Source organism: Anomaloglossus baeobatrachus, chromosome 1 (assembly GCF_048569485.1).
Source record: "Anomaloglossus baeobatrachus isolate aAnoBae1 chromosome 1, aAnoBae1.hap1, whole genome shotgun sequence".
NCBI classification, from domain to species: Eukaryota; Metazoa; Chordata; class Amphibia; order Anura; family Aromobatidae; genus Anomaloglossus; species Anomaloglossus baeobatrachus.
The window spans coordinates 132,829,241-132,853,201 of record NC_134353.1 but is presented as its reverse complement, the minus strand read 5'-3'; the positions used below and the strand labels follow the sequence as shown (position 1 = coordinate 132,853,201).

The 23,961-nt window shown below is 45.0% G+C and overlaps 1 protein-coding gene across 1 annotated transcript in view; it reads left to right on the top strand.

The window, feature by feature from the left end:
- The window catches only part of LOC142290964 (cyclic nucleotide-binding domain-containing protein 2-like), a 233,993-nt gene extending 219,642 nt beyond the window's left edge, over positions 1–14,351 (top strand). Inside the window, exon 14 of the mRNA XM_075335154.1 lies at positions 14,096–14,351. Within this exon, the coding sequence (XP_075191269.1) occupies positions 14,096–14,317 (222 nt within the window). The 3' untranslated portion in view covers positions 14,318–14,351. The remainder of the gene's footprint in view (positions 1–14,095) is intronic.
- Positions 14,352–23,961: the final 9,610 nt, after the last annotated feature.

Sequence of the window (23,961 nt, the reverse complement as noted above, 5' to 3'; positions counted from 1 at the left end):
GCCTTTGATTTATTGACCTTGAAAACTGTGAGAGGTCTTATTAGAGTCTGCTACAAATGTCCATTTATTACCACCTGTGTGTCACATTAGTTCACCTTCTACCAGCACAGCATCCCCACAGTCATGATAGTAGTGAACTCTGTATAAAAAGCTCTAACCCAGTGAGCACATCACCCATTCTTGCATTAGCTAACTGATACCACTTGACTACAGATTCAGCATGGGTTGTAAATTTTTAAAATGAATCTGCAGCTTTTTGCTATGTAATCTGAAGACAGCTTACTGTAGGGGTTTACACACAGATTTCAGCAAAGAGTCTCTTATCAAATGGTGTGCAGTTGTTTACCTACAATATTTGTTTTAGCTTTAGGATATTATCATTACAGGACTAAGCCAGGTAGTCCGACACACCCCTGCTGTGATTAGCAGCTCACTGTCTATAGACTTTGTAGATAGAGAGCTTTGTGTGGGTGCAGCTTTGTGAGCTCTGCTACATGCCAAATCAAAAGCTTTGATTGTGACAGAACCACTGCATCCAGTAACCTAAAGCCTGCTTTACACACTTCAATAGATCTTTCAATCCGTCGTCGGGGTCAAGTTGTAAGTGACGCACATCCGGCATCGTTCGTGACATGTTTGCGTGTGAAACCTACATGCGATCGATATTGAACGAAAATACGGTGATCGCATACACGTCGTTTATTCCTCATACATTGGACGTTTGGTAGTACGAAACTAGTCAATTGAAACGTGTGACATCGCTCATACGATTTCGGTGTGTGATGCTATGAGCGCAGGTGTGCGCTCTGCACCGCAGCTTAAAAAAGGTCTGCTTCAGAGCGCAGCTGAAAAGCTGCGTTCTGAAGCGCCTCACAATGTCTGTCATGCACTAATCTCTGTCAGTCCGTCACTATCTCTGTCCCTCTCTCTCTGTCCATGTCAGTCTATCCCTCTTACCCCCTCTCTCATATACTCACCGATCCCCGATCTCCAGCGCGGCGCTGCACGGCATTCACACTGCTCCGGCGGCTTTTACTGTTTTGAAAAAGCCGGCCGCCCATTAAACAATCTGGTATTCCCTGCTTACCCCACCCACCGGCGCCTATGATTGGTTACAGTGAGACACGCCCCCCACGCTGAGTGACAGGTGTCACACTGCACCCAATCACAGCAGCCGGTGGGCGTGTCTATACTGTGCAGTGAAATAAATAATTAAATAATTAAAAAAAACGGCGTGCGGTCCCCCCCAATTTTAAAACCAGCCAGATAAAGCCATACGGCTGAAGGCTGGTATTCTCAGGATGGGGAGCTCCACGTTATGGGGAGCCCCCCAGCCTAACAATATCAGCCAACAGCCGCCCAGAATTGCCGCATACATTATATGCGACAGTTCTGGGGCTGTACCCGGCTCTTCCCGATTTGCCCTGGTGCGTTGGCAAATCGGGGTAATAAGGAGTTATTGGCAGCCCATAGCTGCCAATAAGTCCTAGATTAATCATGTCAGGCGTCTATGAGACACCCTCCATGATTAATCTGTAAATTACAGTAAATAAACACACGCCCGAAAAAAATCATTTATTAGAAATAAAAACACAAACATATACCCTGGTTCACCACTTTAATCAGCCCCAAAAAGCCCTCCTTGTCCGGCGTAATCCAGGATGCTCCAGCGTCGCTTCCAGGGCTGCTGCATGGAGGTGACCGGAGCTGCAGAATACACCGCCGCTCCGGTCACCTCCACGCAGGTAATGAAGACAGCCGGCGATCAGCTGAGCTGTCACTGAGGTTACCCGCTGTCACTGGATCCAGCGGTGGATGCAGCGGTGGCCGCGGGTAACCTCAGTGACAGCTCAGCTGATCGCGCTACTCACCTCAGTTGCTGACTGGAGCTGACCGGAGCGGAGGTGAGTAGCGCGATCAGCTGAGCTGTCACTGAGGTTACCCGCGGCCACCGCTGCATCCACCGCTGGATCCAGTGACAGCGGGTAACCTCAGTGACAGCTCAGCTGATCGCCGGCTGTCTTCATTACCTGCGTGGAGGTGACCGGAGCGGCGGTGTATTCTGCAGCTCCGGTCACCTCCATGCAGCAGCCCTGGAAGCGACGCTGGAGCATCCTGGATTACGCCGGACAAGGAGGGCTTTTTGGGGCTGATTAAAGTGGTGAACCAGGGTATATGTTTGTGTTTTTATTTCTAATAAATGATTTTTTTCGGGCGTGTGTTTATTTACTGTAATTTACAGATTAATCATGGAGGGTGTCTCATAGACACCTGACATGATTAATCTAGGACTTATTGGCAGCTATGGGCTGCCAATAACTCCTTATTACCCCGATTTGCCAACGCACCAGGGCAAATCGGGAAGAGCCGGGTACAGTCCCAGAACTGTCGCATATAATGTATGCGGCAATTCTGGGCGGCTGTTGGCTGATATTGTTAGGCTGGGGGGCTCCCCATAACGTGGAGCTCCCCATCCTGAGAATACCAGCCTTCAGCCGTATGGCTTTATCTGGCTGGTTTTAAAATTGGGGGGGACCGCACGCCGTTTTTTTTAATTATTTAATTATTTATTTCACTGCACAGTATAGACACGCCCACCGGCTGCTGTGATTGGGTGCAGTGTGACACCTGTCACTCAGCGTGGGGGGCGTGTCTCACTGTAACCAATCATAGGCGCCGGTGGGCGGGGTAAGCAGGGAATACCAGATTGTTTAATGGGCGGCCGGCTTTTTCAAAACAGTAAAAGCCGCCGGAGCAGTGTGAATGCCGTGCAGCGCCAGGGAACGGTGAGTATGAGAGAGGGCTGGTCACTTCAGTTACTCAGGAGATTAGCGGTCACCGGTGAGTCCTTCACTGGTGACCGCTAATCAGGACGCGGCACAGACAGAGCCGCAGCATGACCGTGAAGTCGGGTGAGGTTCACCCGAGTTCATTCTGACAGTGCGGCTCTGTCTGTGTCTGCTGTCATCTGCCATTCAGCTCTGCTACATGGCTGTCTGTGGCTGCTGTCAGTGGCCATGTAGCAGAGCTGAATGGCAGATGACATAGTAAAAACGCATCTCTACACATTACACACGCTTGGCAAGTCAATAAATAAAAAAAAAAGGGTGCCCGATGCATACGTCACAGAACACATGATCTAAAGGATCGCACACAATATTGATCAATTTAACATAGGCTACTAACGCACGTGTGACAGCAAATGAACGACCTACGTGCAATCTCATTAGATCGCATATGCGACCTGGGCGTGTCACATCGCATACGAGATCGCATCCCTAATTGTAAGGTGTAAAGCTGGCTTAAGGGATAAATTGTTGGATTTAGGGTGTCTTTGCCTACATCTTGTTACTTTTAGATGAGGTAGCAAAAACCTGCTGACAGCTTCCCTTCAAGTAACACAGTGTGATTGTGATTGACTGGAAATCACTATTCAGTGTGTACTTGTCATGGGGTATGACATGAAAACTAGGGATAAGGGCACCTAGACTGGCCCTCAGATTAGGGTTAATACGCTATTCCTCACCCAGAGTTAACCCTGATGGTGGTGAGGTCTGGACCGCCAATGTAGCCCTGACTCCTGTGTAGCCCTGGTCTAACATCCCCTCTCCCGTACTCCAGGGGAGGTCCAGGACAGGAGAAATGAACCACTAAAAACCGAACAGACAGGTGAAAACCAAAGCTCAAACTCCCTGCATACACACACAGGAGAGAAAACAATAAATGTTCAGGGAGAAACAAAGGACAAGGATATTTTCACCGCACACCCAATAACATACAACTGTTCACCAATAACCGGATCACCACACAGAAGCACAGGTATTGTTGGAGCAAAGCTATAGCTATAATCGGCATGTGAGGTAAAGTTCCACCATTTTTTATATGGCGGAGGCGGCTGTGATAGGACATCAGCAACCTGTGTCCCCAGAAGCAATTCACCAGCCAGCAGGAATTAACTCCTGCTATACCGATCACCAGTGAGCACTAAAGAGTCGACGCCTGACTGGCTGAGCAACTAAGAAGCCTCAGGTTGACTGCTAGACTCTGCAATGTGAACAGAGTCAGAAAGCCATGGAACCCATAGGGTGGAGGGGCGACATGACTAGAGGGAAGGGAAGGAGTGATGGGTTTAATAGGAACAGGAGATGGTTTGTATAGGGCAGAGAAGGGATTGGTGGGTAGGAGGAGTTCTCTGGAGGAAGAGGGGGGGCAGATGAGGGGTTGTAAGTAAGGAGCTTTGTCTTACCCCCCTCTCTTGACTTCCGGACGTGGATCGATCCCCGCCCACCCTCCCTTGTGTTTTAGAACTGAGGGAAATATTAGGCTGGGTTGTTTCCTTTGTCACAGCAGCGGGGGGAAAGGTCTGGTCCAGAGGCGGTTGAAGGCAATGGTAACTGGACAGAGAGACTCCATCTTGGTATGGTGGCTCCGGGTTCCGGGATGTTGCAGGCACGGGGTTCTGAAAAGTTGGGGGTATTAATCCGTGGGTGATTAATACCTCATCTCTGGGTCGGTGTGTTGCGGCCAGGGATATTGGGGTGAGAAGTTGTTCCTGGACTTGGCCTACTCAGGGTTATATATTTACTGTATTGGTTACTGTGTTACCTATTGTTATTTGTTGGGGTCGCCCGTTGGATGGCGCCCCCTTGTGTTTAAAATGTAAATAATAGGTAATAAAGGCTGCTGTGGCCAATTTAAACCAAGTCACATGCAGTCCGTGTATTATTTACAGATGGTATTGGTGGGTAACACACATACAGCACGACTGGAGAATCCTTCCTCAATGGTCATGAAGTCACCATGACACCTAGTGAGTGAGGAGCAGAACACCGCATGACAGTACTATACTATAACTTATTGGATAATCATCTGTGAGGGCAGAATGAAAACACTGAGATGCTAAAGTCTCTAAACAGTGACAGTCGATACGTTGGATGCATTTATACTCTCGACTGCAGTTCTGTGTAACATGATTTTTTGACACAACAATGTTAACTTATTAACAAGTGTAATTGTAATCAAATAATATTGTATTAGGTATTCTAATTCCATTATCCCCTTTCTTTCTACCCCATTTGTCATGTATGTTAAGCCCGCTTTACACGCTGCAATGTATCTTACAATGTGTCGGCGGGGTCACGTCGTAAGTGACGCACATCCGTCATTGTAAGGTATATTGCAGTATGTGACAGGTACGTGAGATTGCGATTGAACGGTAAAACGTTCATTGCACGCACATTGTTCATTTCTCTAGAATTGAACGTTAGATTGTTCATCGTACCCGGGGTAGCACACATCGCAGTGTGTGACACCCCAGGAACGATGAACAGATCTTACCTACGTCCTGCGGCTCCCGGCCGGTAATGCGGAAGGAAGGAGGTGGGCGGGATGTTTACGTCCCGCTCAGCTCCGCCCCTCCGCTTCTATTGGCCAGCTGCCGCGTGATATCGCTGTGACGCCGAACGTCCCTCCCACTCCAGGAAGTGGACATTCGCCGCCCACAGCGAGGTCGTATGGACGGGTAAGTACGTGTGACGGGGGTTAATCCTTTGTGCGGCACGTTCAACAAATTGAACGTGCCACACATACGATGGGGGCGTTGCAAATCGCATACGAGATCGTATGCGAAAGTGCAACGTGTAAAGCAGGATTTAGATTGTATGTGCTCCCTAATCAGTGAAAACTTTACTCCTAGGGTATAATGCTACCATTGCCGTACAGTGATCAGGGCTGTGTGTTGTCACGATCCATGTCTGTGTGTCCATTACAAGACCAAGACTGGGTTTTATTCACTGGAACTGTACAACAAATGTTCCTATTAAATGTCAGCAAGCAACAATTTTAAAAATCGCGAGGAACTGATACAGTAATTATGTTCAACAAATGATTTGTTTTCATTTAACTTACATTAGGCTGATCAGCTAAATCTCAAATGTTTCATTGTTTTGTCTTTACCAAAGGTTTTTAAATCAATAATTACAGGTCCTCTTTTGAATCTTAAAGGGATTGTCCACTTTCAGAAAACTTTTGGGTATAAATGTCAGTAGTAACAAAAAAACAAACCAAGTATTACCTTCCCTGGGGCAGCATCAGTTCTCCGCCTCTGTCACGGACTCTGCAGCGCTAATATCACGCTGACAGCACTGCAGCCCATCAGTGAGTTCAGCAGCTCATGCTGTCTACACAAGCAAAGCCACTGAGGTCTGTGATTACCTGCAGAGCTGTCAACGTGATGTCAGCACTGCTTACAAGCAACAGAGACCAGGCGCTAGATGCAGGGAAAGTAAGAGGCACTTTGAACACTACGAAATCGCAAGCCGATGTTTGCGATGCCGAGCGCGATCGTCCACGCCCCCGTCGCAGCTGCGATATCATGGTGATAGCTGGTGAACATTATCGCTTCACATGCACTCACCTGCCCTGCGACGTCGATCTGGCCGGCGACCTGCCTCCTTATTAAGGGGGCGGGTCGTGCAGCGTCATAGCGACGTCACACGGCAAGCGGCCAATAGAAGTGGAGGGGCGGAGATGAGCGGGTCGTAAAAATCCCGCCCACCTCCTTCCTTCCGCATAGCCGGCGTGAGACGCAGGACGCAGGTAGGAGATGTTCCTCGCTCCTGCGGCTTCACACACAGCGATGTGTGATGCCGCTGGAACAAGGAACAACATCGTAACATCGGCCATTTCCAAATTATGGAAATGACCGACACTACACCGATGATACGATTATGAGGGGCACTGCAGCCAAAATTTGAGATGCTGCCACCTGACTGCGGGCCCCCTATGCTAATTTTAGGTGGTTTCTCCCCCTGGAAAGACTCACCAGATACCCCCCTCCCGGCTCCTGTGGTATGATCTGCTCTGATATAAGTCACTGCATTGCCCAGCTTCCGGTCTCTTTGTTCCTGGACCCGGACCTGTTTGGGCGGCCGGTGGAGTGTACCCGCTTCGGAGGGCGGTAAGAGAGCTGTCAGCAGGGAGGGAAGAGTTTTGCCCACGGCGCTTTAGCTGTGAGCGGCTCGCTCCCTGCTGAGGCACAGGTGATATGGCCGGCGGGCGGTGTTTTCAGGGAAATACCCGCTCACCGGTCTGCCTGTGCTCGCAGGCTGACACAAATCCCCCCATCAGCAGGGAAGGAAGCGTCCGACTCACAACGCTGTTAGTTGTGAGGGGCTTCCTCCCTGCTGAGGCACAGGTGACATGGCCGGCGAGCCGTGTTTTCAGGGAATACCCGCTCGCCGGTCTGCCTGTGCTCGCAGGCTGACACAAATCCCCCATCAGCAGGGAAGGAAGCGTCCGACTCACAACGCTGTTAGTTGTGAGCGGCTTCCTCCCTGCTGAAGCACAGGTGACATGGCCGGCGAGCGGTGTTTTCAGGGAAAATACCCGCTCGCCGGTCTGCCTGTGCTCGCAGGCTGACAAAAATCCCCTCATCAGCAGGGAAGGAAGCGTCCGTCTCACAACGCTGTTAGTTGTGAGCGGCTTCCTCCCTGCTGAGGCTCCAGCCGGGTGTGCGGGCGAGCGGCGTTCTGAGTGAACTACCCGCCCGCCGGTCAGCTGGAGCCCGTCCCTCAGTTTGCAAAGAGCGCGAAAGCACTCTTTGCTTAAGGCACCGCCCACCCGCCGCCCTGCCTCTGCCAGCGGTGGGGGCGAGTGCAGACTGTGAGCCGGCGCGGTCCCTGATGCAGCGCAGGTGGAAGCGCTGCAGTAGGGACCCGCCGGCTTTGTGTGAATAAAAAACCCCGTGCCCCTGATCCCTCCACTGCCCTGTCACCGCTGCCCTGTCATAAATAAATAAATTATACATACAAAATAAATAAATTACAGCCTCTAATGCAGCTCGGATTGGAGGTGCTGCATTGATGTATGTGCTGACTGCTGAAGTCAGCAGAATCCACATCCCTTATTGGTATCCCCAGACAAGTATTAAAAAAAAAAAAAAAAAAAATTAAATAAATTATAAAAATAAATAAATAAATTATAAATAAAGAATAAATAAATTAAATAAATAAATTATAAATAAAATAATTAAATTAATTAAATTAAATAAATAAATTATAAATTTAAAAAAAAAAAGCTCCCTTACATTAGTGCCAGCTTTTTTCTTCAGAATTAACCCTTGGTGCTGTCCCGCGGCGGGATTGATGAGCATCTGAGGTACATTGGTCAGCGGAGTGCTGTGGGAATTGGGCAGGAACATCTGGAGTCCGGCCGCCCCCCTTTTATTCTGCACAATCTGGCAAGCACCATTACGTGGGATTGCGGGGTGGAATAAGCGCCCTGGGGGGGGTCACGTGATGTCACCAGGCAGCAGGTTTTCCACCCTATTCAACATTCTGTATTTAAGCTATCATGACCGGCACTATAGGTGTACTGAGGAAATCATACACCCGCCTTAATAGGCGCTGTAGTAGCTGCCATTACTACCTCTTGTGGTCGGCATTCCGCAGTCGGTTTGCTTTTATTGTAAAGAACCCTTCTCATTTAGCTGCGGTAGGAGGAAGTAATGTTCCAGTCCTGTATGGTGACCACACACGATTTATGCATAAAAATGAGATCTCCTCCTCCATTCCTTGCAATAATCTAGTTGTCTCCTTGAACCGACTAATCTCAGAATGTTTACCCACCGCCTTTTGATAATAAAAAAAAAAAAAAAAAAGTTGAGCAGAACTGGATCCCAGATTTTAGATGTGGCCTGTCAAGTGATTTATAGGTGGGTTACATTATGTTGGGCGCACAGGATATCACCTCTCCTTGGTATACACTCTAACTTAGGGCTGTAGTTAACAAGGCGTAAGCTATGTTCATCATTGATAACTTTATGGTAATAGCAAAGCGTATTTCTGTGCATTTTCGTGTTTGTTGGAGTTTCAGTTCAACAGACGGAAATAAACAGGTGAGATGCGAAAATTGTCAATTTTATGCAAGTGCATAATTATGCCCTTTAGTATTTCCTGAGCAATTATGTCCACATAAATAGCCTCAAAAAAAAAAAAAATACACAATTTTAGTTTAGGTCTCAGGTGTGTACAACTGACCAGTGTTTTCCCATGTGTTAGTAGACAACAATCATTCTAATACTAGATTATAGAGGGTGTCAAGCAGCTTCATTATTTGAAGCACCTATTATGAAATTTAAAAAAAAAAAAAAAAAATATGGAAAAGCCCCTCCTTTTGGGTTTGACTTTGTTTTGGAAGGTTTTGCCGCATGGAAATAGCGTTTATCGGCTATTACCCATCGTATGGAGGTTTATCTTTCGGCCCCTGCGGTTCCTTAGGTATGAACTTCAACTTTGCGGTTAAGGTCATTTCTATTGCTGTCATTGTTTCCAAGGCGCCTTTCATAGGCTTTCCAGTGAAGGACTAAGCGGCAGGATCACGTTACCCGGTATCGGTACATTGGTCCAACCCTAGGTGCGGTAAGTTTAAATTTTATTTTCCGCTACATGGAATCAGGCACCTGAAAAGGAGGAACTGATTGGCAGCTGAATTTTCTTTAAGCTTCAACGGCTACATTCGCTTCAAGAGCAGTAACGGTTGAATCGATAGGGGGTGTATTTAACAGCAGCAGGTATGGCTGTTTGGGTTTGTTTTCAACACAACGTTAAAAAAAAAAAAAAAAACTGTCTAACCACCTGTTTATAACTTTCCTTTTCAGTAGAGGGCTGTTTAGGGTTTTCGGTTTTTAGAATGCGCATAAGTTAACGAAAGGTTAAAGTCATACCAGGTATCCAGTTGCCGTGATAGTATGGTTTACTCCCTATCGATTTTCCAATTCCAGGTATCCTCCTTAACTCCGTCCGCTGGCAGGTCCAAAGGGTTTTGATTCTTTAAATTCGTAATGGTACTCCCATCGAAAGGAGGCCGAGGACCCGGCCTCTCGTTACAACACACACATGATGGGCTTATAGCAGGGTATGCAGCGAGTGGGGTTTACCAGGCGGGTGAAAAGCATGATGATTTTCAAGGGATCCCTTGCTAGTGTATAACCGGCAGTATTTGGTGATTCTACTTCACTAACGGGTACCATTTTTTCCTGTTATGAGCAAACTGGTATGGGGTTTTTTGCCCTGAAATTTTTTCAGTTGGGGAACTGGACCTGCGTGACCAAGGCCTAGTGGGACCCACGGTATGAAATGGGTAGTGGTTTAGCGGCAGGTGGGTGGATGTCAGGAGGCCTAATACTCCTGGCCGTTTGTTGATCTTATAAGGTATCGGGCCGGGTGGTTACGTCCATTGTGGTCTTGATCTTAAAGCTTAGTCACACAGGTTGAAGAAAGGCCTAGGTCTATCTAGCCAAGCCTGTCTTTCCTCACAGTTTTGGGATCTTTTTCCCCACCTCTGGTTGGTATGCCTAAGGTGTTAGTGATAGCCCTCAGATGAACAGGGATGACGGGGAGCAATTTTTAACCATGAAGATTTTTTCCCATATTTGGCGGGCAATTTTATGGCGGTGAATTGGTGATGGTTGTTATTGTGGGTGCGATAGTTGCAGTACCTGGGTTGTAAACACCCCCCCCCCCAGAACTGGGGTGTTGCTGAAGCTTTGGGGCAAGTGTGTATGAGCGTGGTTCCAATGGGATGGGTTTGGCAACGCAAATGCATTTTGAGGAACGTCCGTACTGAGTTTGTTTTATAAACCGTCACTAGTAGAAGGGCAGGAGGCTACTGACTGTCATATAGGTTAGCGTAACATTACATACGTTTCAGATTTGTGTATTATAAAAAAAAAAAAAAAACGCGAGTTCTTGCCAAATCAACCCCAAGGGAAAGGGGGTCTGCTGTTTAAGAGAATTTTGATGGTTTCGAGAGTTTTTTCCTTTCTGACAATGTTTTCCTTTTCAGATGTAAGTCGGCCTCAGTTTCAAGCTTAGGTCATGCCCATACTTTTCGGGCAGCGGGAAAAGGTGATCCTCGCTCTGGCGGTTGGTCCGTGTTTTCTATTGGCCCGGATGTGCTTGGAGAAGTTGCCGGGAGCTGGTTGAGCGGAGTGTGCTACCTGAGGTGTTCAGGATTGTGGAGCCGCCCTCCACAGTTGACTTGGCGACACAAGTAGATGTCACAGATTTGGTCTCCTGCAACCTAGCTGCGCTTCGCCTCGTACCCTCATCCGATCAGAGATGGTACAACTTTTCCTGTTATTTTCCTAATTTAAGATGGGCAAGGCAGAGGTGATTTTCAGCTCATATTGGAACGTATCCAAGGAAGGATGTGTTACGGGGCTGTCCTCGGTGCACGGGCAACCAGTGCCTACCTAAGCTGATCGTGTAAAATATATATATATATATATATATATATATATATATATAAAAAAAAAAAAAAAAAAATTGGTGTGGTACCGCCAGCTGGAGGTTATTAACTTTGCTGTCCTTATGAGGGAGCGGGTGCATTTTCCATGATGCGGTTTTTGGATGGATTAATGGTGGGAATGTGTGAGGAGATGGCTCAGGTATTTTGGTTTTTGGGGGGGTCGCAGCTTGCTAGCGCTGTGCTGCTCCTTGGCGGAAGGGGTAGGAAAAGTGGTGGTGAAATACCCGCACCGGACGGCCGGTGGCGGAAAATTTCCCAAAACCCCATGGTGTTGGCTGGTAATGCCTAATTTGAAAGCTGCGACCATAATTTATGCCAAAGTAAAAGATGAGAGTGTTTTTTCCCTATGCCTCTCCATAAGTGAAAAATAAAAGTAATTTAATTTATAAAGAACTGTGTGGTGTCTTTCTAGGGGGGAAAAGGTGGTGTTTGGGTCCTGGCAGTCCGACGATTTTGCGCTCGTTAATCGTATCAAAAAGGCTTTACACACTACAATATCGTCTGAGTCGCCGGATGTGCGTCACTTTCAATTTGACCCCACCTACATCACACATGTGATATCGTAGTGTGCAAACTGCCCCTAAAGGCTGCTTTACACCAGGCAATCTATCGTGCGATAGATTGTCGGGGTCACGGTTTTTGTGACGCACATCCGGCATCGCTGGCGATGCCGGCCTGCGTGACACCTCCTAGCGACGCAGTATCGCTCACAAATCGTGAGTCGGGTACTGCTCGTTAGGTTCCATAATATCGGTTACTTTAGTTGACCATCGTTTCCGTGGTAGCACACGTCGCTCCGTGTGACACCACGGGAACGATGAGCAGCTCACCTGCCTCCCGCGGCCGCCGCCGTCTCTATGTGGAAGGAAGGAGGTGGGCGGGATGTTTACATCCTGCTCATCTCCGCCCCTCCGCTTCTATTGGCCGGCGGCCGTGTGACGTCGCTGTGACGCCGAACGTCCCTCCCACTCCAGGAAGTGGACGTTCGCCGCCCACAGCGAGGTCGCACGAGAGGTAAGTATGTGTGACGGGGGTTACTACCTTTGTGCGACACGGGCAGCGATTTGCCCGTGACGCAAAAAGGACGGGGGCGGGTACGATCGATTGTGAAATCGCACAATCGGTCGTACCGTGTAAAGCAGGCTTAACAGTCATTGTTTCTTTTTTTAGAACTACCAATGATTATACCCAAATGTATTCTGAAAGGGGAAAAAGAGCTCAGAGCTACAAGTGCCACATGATTTATTGTTTTCCTAAAAAAATTCAAAACTAAAATTTGTCAGCTGCTGAAAGACATTAAAGGCAACATTTGCATTTAACATTGTAACAATGACAGTCTGTATGACTGTGGGTCTTTCATTATAGTATGTTCAACTCCAGATAAGGAGTTGTGTTTTCATTAACACCTGTAGCATTAAAAAGTCATTAAAAAGTCCTTCTCTTTACAATAATAAAATGTAGATGATGACACTTTACAGCATGGAATGAAACTATGGATTTACATAAAAAATACACATTCAAATAAGAAAAACAGTAAAAAAATAATTATGACAGCGGGAAATCTTTTGTGATGATACCCCACTAGGTGTCACTAGAAGCTACTAGAGACAAGGAAGTCAAACATGCCGGTGGTGGTCAGAAGTCAGGAAGTCAGATAAGGTACACAGTGAGCGAGCAGAGGCAGGGCAAGAGTACAAGCCACAGGTCGGAAGCTAGGAAGTCAGATAAGGTACACGGGGAGCAAGCAGAGCCGGCCGGGGTCAGGGTACAAGCTGGAGATCAGAAGCCAGAAAGTAAGATAAGGTACACAGGGAGCTAGCGGAGCCGAGGTCAGGGTACAAGCCAAAGGTCAGAAGCCAGGGGGATACCGTCAGTGGCACGGACAGAGAAGGGTAACAAAGGTCTGGGGTAGGGAGGAAAGATCAGAACAACAAAACTCACGGGAGCCAGAGAACTCAATGCAGAGCAGGAACTGGCAGCGTTCCAGAAGAAGTTGCTCTCTAATGAAGCTGAGCACTCACCTGGAATGAGGCGACTGAACAAAGGCCTCTCCCTGCACCAGCACGGGACCCAAAGGACTCTATCGGCCCTATCTATTTCCTTTAGCGCAGCCACTCCTCCTCTCTAGTACTACATCTATGGCCTGGTCTGGGCTTGTATAAATAGTGTGCAAATTTGTTGAAATTCAGGAATTGCATTTGGTCAACAACTAAGACGTGTAAAGAAACAAAGTCCCGCTCATCAGTAATGCCTGATTCCAGTCCTGTCAGGAGCAGGGATAGTGTTTCTGCCAAAACACTTGAAAATGAAAGCAAGGAGAAGAGATCAAGGCTAGCCATGACCAAGGGGGATTAAGGCACTTGAAACGCGTTGCTGCTTTTTATTGCCGTAAGCCATTTTGGATGTTATTTGGAATTTTCAATATGTATCAATAAAGAAGGCTTTCATGTCTGTGCTGCTGGATCCCTTATGCTTGCTTTCAACTAAGACACACATTTGTGTGTCTTAGTTGAAAGCAAGGATGAGCCGAAAAAATGGTGTAAATCTGCATTATCAGCTCTCTACAATCTCTAGTGTGTAGACAAATTTGCTCTATATTCATCCCAGCCAAAATATTTCTGAATGCGATGATAGTGGCTGTTCTGATACTGTCTCTAGAATAGAAAAGTGAGGCCTTCACAAGCTCTGCACCAATGTACAGTATATTTCACCTCCTATATGACCCCAAGGGGAGTTTCTGAAGTGAGTTGGATGTATTATGTTGATAATTATTTTTGTTTGACAGATAAGTGAAGGAGCCGACTGCATTTTTATTCCAACAAACCTTTTCCTGGCAGAAGCCCCTGTCAAGTCAAGACAGATTGCACAAGAGATGGTGGACAGTTTTCCAGGAGAGACAAAGATCAGAGAATGTTACTCCGCTTTACAAACCTGGAGAGCCTACAAGGAAAGGATTATTGGAAATACAGTGGGTGGAGGCATGAAGTTCCCAAATCTTAGGAAATAAATGTGGAATTTTTGTATGGACAGTCTTCAGATCAATTTGCTTAAAGGAACCTGTCCCCGTTTTTTAGTATGTGAATAAATGCCACCACCTTTTACAGTTCTGGTACTGTGTTAAATAAAGTTGTCTAAAGTCTTCTGACTGCCCCACGTATACCCCCCAAAAATACCTTTTGAATTGATCCAGCCCTGTATGTAAATTGGATGGGTCAGTCCAATAGGCATCATTGCTGTGGCATCTGTTCCTCCGCTCTGCTCTTAATGGCCATTATCCAGTTCTGATTGATGTGGATAACGCATCCTGCATCATCCACATAACCCCAAAAAATCATGCGACGCGCAGTAGCATTTCCGGCTCGCACAGGTGCACTTTGCTCTGTCCTACATGTTTGGGTACATAGAAGCCAGAATGACGAGTCTCGGCACAAGGGCAGTTGTGTTCTGCTGTTCCCGCAGTAGGGTAGAGCAAAGTGCACCTGCACAAGCCGGTGATGCTACTGCACAGGCACATTATTTCGTTGGGCTATGTGGATGACGCAGGACAAGTCATCCACATCAATTAAACCTGGAGGACAGCCATTAGAAGCAGAGGATAAGCACATACGCCACAACAATTATGCCCATCGGACCGAAGAATCCCATTTACATACTGGACGGGAACAATTCAATAGCTATGTTTAGGGTTATACAGAGAGAGTCAGCAGACAATAGACAACTTTGTGTAATGCAGTAAAGGCGCTGTAAAAGGTGGTGGCATTTGTTTATACACTAAAACACACTAAAAAATGATGACCGGTTCCCTTTAACCCTGTAGAAATGATTCTTTCAGTAAGGGCCTGGGCATAATATTGACCTCCGGTATATCAATAACGTAATTTGTTCCAAAAGGCAAAAAACATTTGTGCTTCAGTATCGCACAGTAAGTACAACATACATACATTATACTGTATATTTGAAATATAGCTGATGCATGTTTACATCTATTTCATCATGATATTACTCTTCACTATCATCGTATGGAAGTCAAACTTTTTTTAATCTATGTTAACATAGGCTTGTTTAGTATTATGTTCAGTATATATACAGTACATCTTGTGTACTAAACCAGAAAAAAAAATTTTTGTAGCCAATACATTTGTATATATGTGTAATTTTATAATAGCTATTTAGGCTTCTTTACTGTTATGGTTGTTCTAGAAAAATTGGTTGGTAAGTATACAGTATGTATAGGCTTGATGTGTTTATTAAATTTAGCTCTGTTCATCAGTAATCCACCTCTGTAAAATGTATTTTGCATGAAAAAAAAAGAAATAAAGAAATAAAAATTGGCAACAAAATTTCCTGTGTGTACATTCCAAATAAACAAGTGTGAATCAGTGATTTCCAGGAAAATTCAAAGGGGTGATATTCATCAAATTAAATGTATTAGAATTTTAGCACAATTTGCACCAAAATTGTCCTTACTGACTCCCACCAAAGTTAATGTTTTAGACCATATTGGTGCCTTGATCAAAAGATGTGTGGACAGTGGCATACTTGGAGTCATATGGGCTCCTATGCAAAATTTGGACCTGGGTCTTCACCAATACATTGGTCATATGTAAGGATCTCCATGAATTAACATCCACTTTTCTGACCGCTATACTGTAACAATGTCCCCATCCTGTAATAATGTCTCCCATCCTGGTCCCCATCCTGTAATTATGTCCCGCATCCCATAATAATGTCCCCCATTCTGGCCTTCATCATGTATTAAAATGCCCCATCCTGTAATAATGTCCCTCATGCTGGCCCCATGCTGTAATAATGTCCTCTGTCCTTTGTCCTTTCTTTTAATATTATCCTTCGTTGTGTCATAATGTTCTGTGTCCTGGCCTTTATCCTGCAATAATGTCTCACATTTTTTAATAATATCCTCTGTGTTGTAATAATGACCTCAATGACCTCCATCATATAATAATGTCTTCTGTCCTATGGATGCCGATGCACAGCCTGGAGTGGAGCGGAGCGGCGAACTACAAGACCCAGGAGGCCGGCGATGAAACGGAAGGTACAGATATTATATGCTCACCTTACCTTCCGTTCCACCGCCGGCCTCATGGTACTTGAAGTTTGCCGCGAGCACGTTGCGATGTACCTGGGAACTACAATAACTATGAGACCGGCGGTGGAACGGAAGGTAAGGTGAGCATAATACCGTATGTGTGTGCGTGCTTGTATGTGTTTGTGTGGACTGCAAGTGCGGGTCAGAGTGCAGTGGATGGACGAAACCGGAAGTGTCTGAGGTGAGGATTTTGCTCGCACAGCAAAGCTTTCTTGTAGCCGGGTTACAAATTTACAGAAAGCTTTGCTTGTTAAGCGAAATTCTCGTTAAGTGGGTTACTCGTTAAGTGAGGTACCACTGTAAAACGTTTTTTATTACTTTCATATTATACAATTTTATAACACAGGGATGGGTAGGGAGGTGTAATTAGGGCACACATGCGTCTGCTGATAGGTCAGAACGCATATTCTAGGTGACAGGTTCCCTTTAACACGCATGCTCAAGTGAAAGGTATAGATCCAGTGCTCCGTAGACACCAGAGTTGTGAGACATAACTATAGATGACTGGAGGGAGAAAAAAAACCTCGTGCAGATTCACATATGCTGAATTCTCTGTGCGGGTATGATAAAATTGTGCAAATGACCAATAAAATGTATGTATATCTACATATACTAAAAGCAATAATTATGACCTGACATGATTAAAAAGAGAAATACATAATAATTACAAACATTATGACAATCATAAAAAATAGTGACAAGGGATAAAATACATAAAAATTATATATATTTTAGAATAGAAAAATATAAATACTGAATTGTCCTAAAAAATTATTAAAACGACCACAGATAATATATCATGTTTCAATAAATATGGTATATTTTGGTAGGATGAACAAAGCACTACAGAACAGGATCAATTCATATAGACACAACATAAAAGTAGGTTTTATGTTACATGGTCTATCCAGACATGTTACCTTGTATCATAATAAGAAATCGAAATTAAGGATCACTCCCATTGAACAGATACCGTCCCATGGCCCTAATCGTATTGAGCTATTAAGCAAGAAAGATACATACTGGATCTATAAATTAAATACCTTAAAGCCTTTTGGTCTCAATGAGGTGACAGACTTATTTTACTAAATAATTTATTGAAATATGATATATTATCTGTGGTTGATTTAATAATTTTTTAGGACAATTCAGTATTTATATTTTTCTATTCTAAAATATATATATATATTTTTTTTTTTTTTAATCAACACAGAGTACCCTTCAAAGGTTATATATCGGGCCATGAACTCATAATAATAAGAACAACAACTAAGACACAGTATATGGCCAAAATTAAGATATCTTTATTACACAATAAAATACAAAAAAAATGTAAAAAAATTTTTAAAATTTTTTTTGTGGTGAATAGTGGTCAAACAGGTGTAGAGGACCAGCAGACCCAATGCGCAGTTCAAAGTTATAAGCAAATTATTAAATTATTGCCCAATAAATGTATAAAATTCAAGAACTAATTGGTAATATATAAAGAGCAACAACAAATAGAAATTTATTTTTTTTTTGTGACAAAAATACAGCCCACTATACAGAAAAATGAGGGAAAAAACAGGTAGTGAAAGGCTGCATATAAGTAGAATGGACAACACACTAGTTTGCACTATAAATAAATTAAATTATCAACTATAATAAAGTGCTAGTGACAGATTAAATTCAAAAGGAATTAGTATAATTTAATTAAAGTGCAGCGTGCTAATCACATTAGAGTATACAAAATCCATTACGATAAAGAAGTGCTAAGTGCATCACAAGTGGTGTCCAAGCCACAATATGCAACCCAAATAACCTGTTATAAATGCAGATGACTAGTATTTACAATAGCAATGTATGGCTAGCATTTACAATGGTAATGACTCATAGCAGATTAAATGAAAATACCGATTTAATAAGGTCCAAAAGCAGAGTAAACACAGGGCTGATTAGAAGCGTCACTCACATGGGTCTATCTGGTCCTGCCACTCCGACGTACGTTTCATAAATAACTTCTTCAGGGAGCGCTCCCTGATCCACATCACTGCAACAGGTAGGAAGAGATAGTAGGGTGGCCATATGTAGAAGGTGGGCAACTGTTTCCCAGAGTACACATATGTGGCCAGATCCCAGGCCAAAAGATAGGTGCTCCCCAGTCTGGAACGTTTTTACAGACACTGCGGACAAGAAAAAGTGCTGTACCAAGATCAGCTGGGGTCTGACCACTACCAGCCTAACCATGACCAGCATTCTCAACTACATGGCATCCAAGCGCCTGGCTATGTGGGCTGAATACCTGGGTCCACAATCAGTGACTCCGGGTGATACCATTTCCTTTTCCTCTGTGGTACATCCTTCCAATCCCCTGTCTAGGATGCAGGCATGAATTCCTCCCACCCTGCAGGTGTCATTGGAAGTGGGGAATTTTGGGTGGGAACGGTAGGAAAGGAGTGGGTTAGCTGACCCTGGGTGTGCCTCGCTGCGAATCTTGGCGCAATGGGCACTGGATGCCTAACGCTGCCTACTTGTCCTAATGGCTCTTGCACGCCCATGGGTGTCGTCCAGGGTCCTATATAGCCACCGGTGACGTCCGCGACAGCCAATCAGGAGCTGCCGCGTCATTGGTGATGTCATGCGCAGTAGTGGGAATCACGCACTTAGAGCTTGGAGAGGCAGCGGGAAACGGTAGGGCAAAATGGGGACTTAGGCTTAGGGTGACCCAAGACCATGGACACCTGACACCTATCGACCAGGCACCTGTAGCGGCAGGGGCGGTTTGAGGCTCGGGGGAACCCCCAACTGCAACTATTTCATTACCATAGCTTTCATTAATATCTCAATAAAGTCATTTTGATGAAATTTTTTTTATATATATATATATATATATATATATATATATATACAGTCATATGAAAAAGTTTGGGCACCCCTATTAATGTTAACCTTTTTTCTTAATAACAATTTGGGTTTTTGCAACAGCTATTTCAGTTTCATATATCTAATAACTGATGGACTCAGTAATATTTCTGGATTGAAATGAGGTTTATTGTACTAACAGAAAATGTGCAATCCGCATTTAAACAAAATTTGACCGGTGCAAAAGTATGGGCACCCTTATCAATTTCTTGATTTGAACACTCCTAACTACTTTTTACTGACTTACTAAAGCACTAAATTGGTTTTGGAACCTCATTGAGCTTTGAACTTCATAGGCAGGTGTATCCAGTCTTGAGAAAAGGTATTTAAGGTGGCCACTTGCAAGTTGTTCTCTTGTTTGAATCTCCTATGAAGAGTGCCATCATGGGCTCCTCAAAACAACTCTCAAATGATCTGAAAACAAAGATTATTCAACATAGTTGTTCAGGGGAAGGATACAAAAAGTTGTCTCAGAGATTTAAACTGTCAGTTTCCACTGTGAGGAACATAGTAAGGAAATGGAAGAACACAGGTACTGTTCTTGTTAAGCCCAGAAGTGGCAGGCCAAGAAAAATATCAGAAAGGCAGAGAAAAAGAATGGTGAGAACAGTCAAGGACAATCCACAGACCACTTCCAAAGACCTGCAGCATCATCTTGCTGCAGATGGTGTCAATGTGCATTGGTCAACAATACAGTGCACGTTGCACAAGGAGAAGCTGTATGGGAGAGTGATGCGAAAGAAGCCGTTTCTGCAAGCACGCCACAAACAGAGTCGCCTGAGGTATGCAAAAGCACATTTGGAAAAGCCAGTTACATTTTGGAAGAAGGTCCTGTGGACTGATGAAACAAAGATTGAGTTGTTTGGTCATACAAAAAGGCGTTATGCATGGAGGCAAAAAACCACGGAATTCCAAGAAAAGCACTTGCTACCCACAGAAAAATTTGGTGGAGGTTCCATCATGCTTTGGGGCGGTGTGGCCAGTGCAGGCACCAAGAATCTTGTTAAAGTTGAGGGTCGCATGGATTCAACTCAGTATCAGCAGATTCTTGACAATAATGTGCAAGAATCAGTGACGAAGTTGAATTTATGCAGGGGATGGATATTTCAGCAAGACAATGATCCAAAACACTGCTCCAAATCTACTCAGGCATTCATGCAGAGGAACAATTACAATGTTCTGGAATGGCCATCCCAGTCCCCAGACCTGAATATCATTGAACATCTGTGGGATGATTTGATGCATGCTGTCCATGCTCGGCGACCATCAAACTTAACTGAACTGGAATTGTTTTGTAAACAGGAATGGTCAAATATACCTTCATCCAGGATCCCGGAACTCATTAAAAGCTACAGGAAGCGACTAGAGGCTGTTATTTTTGCAAAAGGAGGATCTACAAAATATTAATGTCACTTTTATGTTGAGGTGCCCATACTTTTGCACCAGTCAAATTATGTTTAAGTGCGGATTGCACATTTTCTGTTAGTACAATAAACCTCATTTCAATCCAGAAATATTACTCAGTCCATCAGTTATTAGATATATGAAACTGAAATAGCTGTTGCAAAAACCCAAATTGTTATAAAGAAAAAAGGTTAACATTAATAAGGGTGCCCAAACTTTTTCATATGACTGTATATATACACACACAGTGCCTTGCTTGCGAAAGTATTCGGCCCCCTTGAATTTTTCAACCTTTTCCCCCATTTTAGGCTTCAACCATAGAGATAGAAAATGTAAATTTTATGGTGAAGAATCAACAACAAGTGGGACACAATTGTGAAGTTGAACGAAAATTATTGCTTATTTTAAGCTTTTATATAAAATAATAAACTGAAAATTGGGGCGTGCAATATTATTCGGCCCTTTTATTTTCAATGCAGCAACTCACTGCAGAAGTTTTTTGAGGATCTCTGAATGATCTAATGTTATCCTAAATGACTGATGATGATAAATATAAGACACCTGTGTGTAATCAAGTCTCCGTATAAATGCACCTGCTCTGTGATAGTCTCAGTGTTCTGTTTGAAGCACAGAGAGCCTCATGAATACCAAGGAACACAACAGGCAGGTCCGTGATACTGTTGTGGAGAAGTGTAAAGCCGGATTTGGTTACAAAAATATTTCCAAAACTTTAAACATCCCAAGAAGCACTATGCAAGTGATCATATTGAAATGGAAGGAGTATCATACCACTGTAAATCTACCAAGACCCAGCCGTCCCTCAAAAATTTCATCTCAAACAAGGAGAAGAGTGATTAGAGATGCAGCCAAGAGGCCCATGATCACTCTAGATGAACTGCAAAGATATACAGCTGAGGTGGTAGAGTCTGTCCATAGGACAATAATCAGTCGTACACTGCACAAATCTGGCCTTTATGGAAGAGTGGCAAGAAGAAAGCCATTTCTCAAAGATATCTACAAAAAGTGTTGTTTAAAGTTTGCCACAAGCCACCTGGGAGACACACCAAACATGTGGAAGAAGGTGCTCTGGTCAGATGAAACCAAAATCAAACTTTTTTGGCACAATGCCATACGAAAAGCAACACAGCTCATCGCCCTGAACACACCATCCACACTGTCAAACATGGTGGTGGCAGCATCATGGTTTGGGCCTGCTTTTCTTCAGCATGGACAGGGAAGATGGTTAAAATTGATGGGAAGATGGATGGAGCCAAATACAGGACCATTCTTGAAGAAAACCTGTTGGAGTCTGCAAACACCTGAGACTGGGGCGGAGATTTGTCTTTCAACAAGACAATGATCCAAAACATAAAGCAAAATCTACAATGGAATGGTTCACAAATAAACATATCCAGGTGATAGAATGGCAAAGTCAAAGTCCAGACCTGAATCCAATCGAGAATCTGTGTAAAGAGCTGAAAACTGCTGTTCACAAATGCTCTCCATCCAACCTCACTCAGCTCCAGCTATTTGCAAAGGAAGAATGGGCAAGAATTTCAGCCTCTCGATGTACAAAACTGATAGACACATACCCCAAGCGACTGCAGCTGTAATTGCAGCAAAAGGTGGCGCTACAAAGTATTAACTTAAAGGGGCTGAATAATATTGCACGCCCCTATTTTCAGTCATTTATTTTTTATAAAAGTTTAAAATAAGCAAAACATTTTGTTCAACTTCACAATTGTGTCCACTTGTTGTTGATTCTTCACCATAAAACTTAAATTTTTTTATCTTTATGTTTGAAGCCTGAAATGTGGGAAAAGATTGAAAAATTCAAGGGGGCCGGATACTTTCGCAAGGCACTATATATATATATATATATATATATATTATATATATATATATATATATATATATATATATACTAGAAGGTGGCCCGATTCTACGCATCGGGTATTCTAGAATTTACGTATTGTGTAGTTAATGTATGATTTTTGTTATATATATCTATATATATATATATAGATGTTGTTGTGTGTAGTTACCAAGTGTTTGTGTATGAGCTGTACATGTTCTGGGTGTTGTCTGGGTGTGGCGGGGGGTGAGAGCGGTGTTGTGTGTGTGTTGCGTGTGTTGCAGTGTTTGTGGAGCGCTGTGTGTCTGTAGCGTTGTGTGTGTATGTGTTGCGCGGTTTGTGTGGGTGTGGTGTGTTTTGGGGGGAGGTATGTTTTGTGCAATGTGTGTGTTGCATGATATGTGCGTATATTTATGTATGCCGCGGTGTTTGTGTGTTGGGTGTTGTGTGTGTGCAGCGTTGTCTGTGTGTGTGAGTGTCTGTGTAGGGCGGTGTTTGTGGTTCCCAGTGTGTGTGTGGTGTGTTGTGTGTGTTGGGGGAGGTGTGCACCTCCCATCGTGCTCCATCCGCCATGCTGCGCACCCCCCATCGTGCTCCATCCGCCATGCTGCGCACTCCCAAACGTGCTCCATCCGCCATGCTGCGCACTCCCAAACGTGCTCCATCCGCCATGCTGCGCACTCCCAAACGTGCTCCATCCGCCATGCTGCGCACTCCCAAACGTGCTCCATCCGCCATGCTGCGCACTCCCAAACATGCTCCATCCGCCATGCTGCGCACTCCCAAACGTGCTCCATCCGCCATGCTGCGCACTCCCAAACGTGCTCCATCCCCCATGCTGTGCACTCCTCATCGTGCTCCATCCCCCATGCTGCGCACCCCCCATCGTGCACCATCCCCCATGCTGCACCAGCATCAGCCTCTCTCCTCCCAGCATCAGCCTCTCTTCTCCCAGCATCAGCCTCTCTCCTCCCAGCATCAGCCTCTCTGCCCCCAGCATCAGCCTCTCTCCTCCCAGCCTCAGCCTCCCCCAGCATCAGCCTCCCTCTCCCAGCCTTCCTCAGGATCAGCCTCTCTCCTCCCAGCCTCCGTCCTCCCAGCCTTCCCCAGCATCAGCTTTCCCCTCCCAGCCTCCCTCAGCATCAGCCTTCCCCAGCATCAGCCTCTCTCCTCCCAGCCTCAGCCTCTCTCCTTCCAGCCTCCCCCAGCATCAGCCTCTCTCCTTCCAGCCTCCCTCAGCATCAGCCTCCCCTTCCCAGCCTTCCCCAGGATCAGCCTCTCTCCTCCCAGCCTCCTTCCTCCCAGCCTCCCTCTCCCAGCCTCCCTCAGCATCAGCCTTCCCCTCCCAGTCTCCCCCAGCATCAGCCTCCCCAAGCATCAGCCT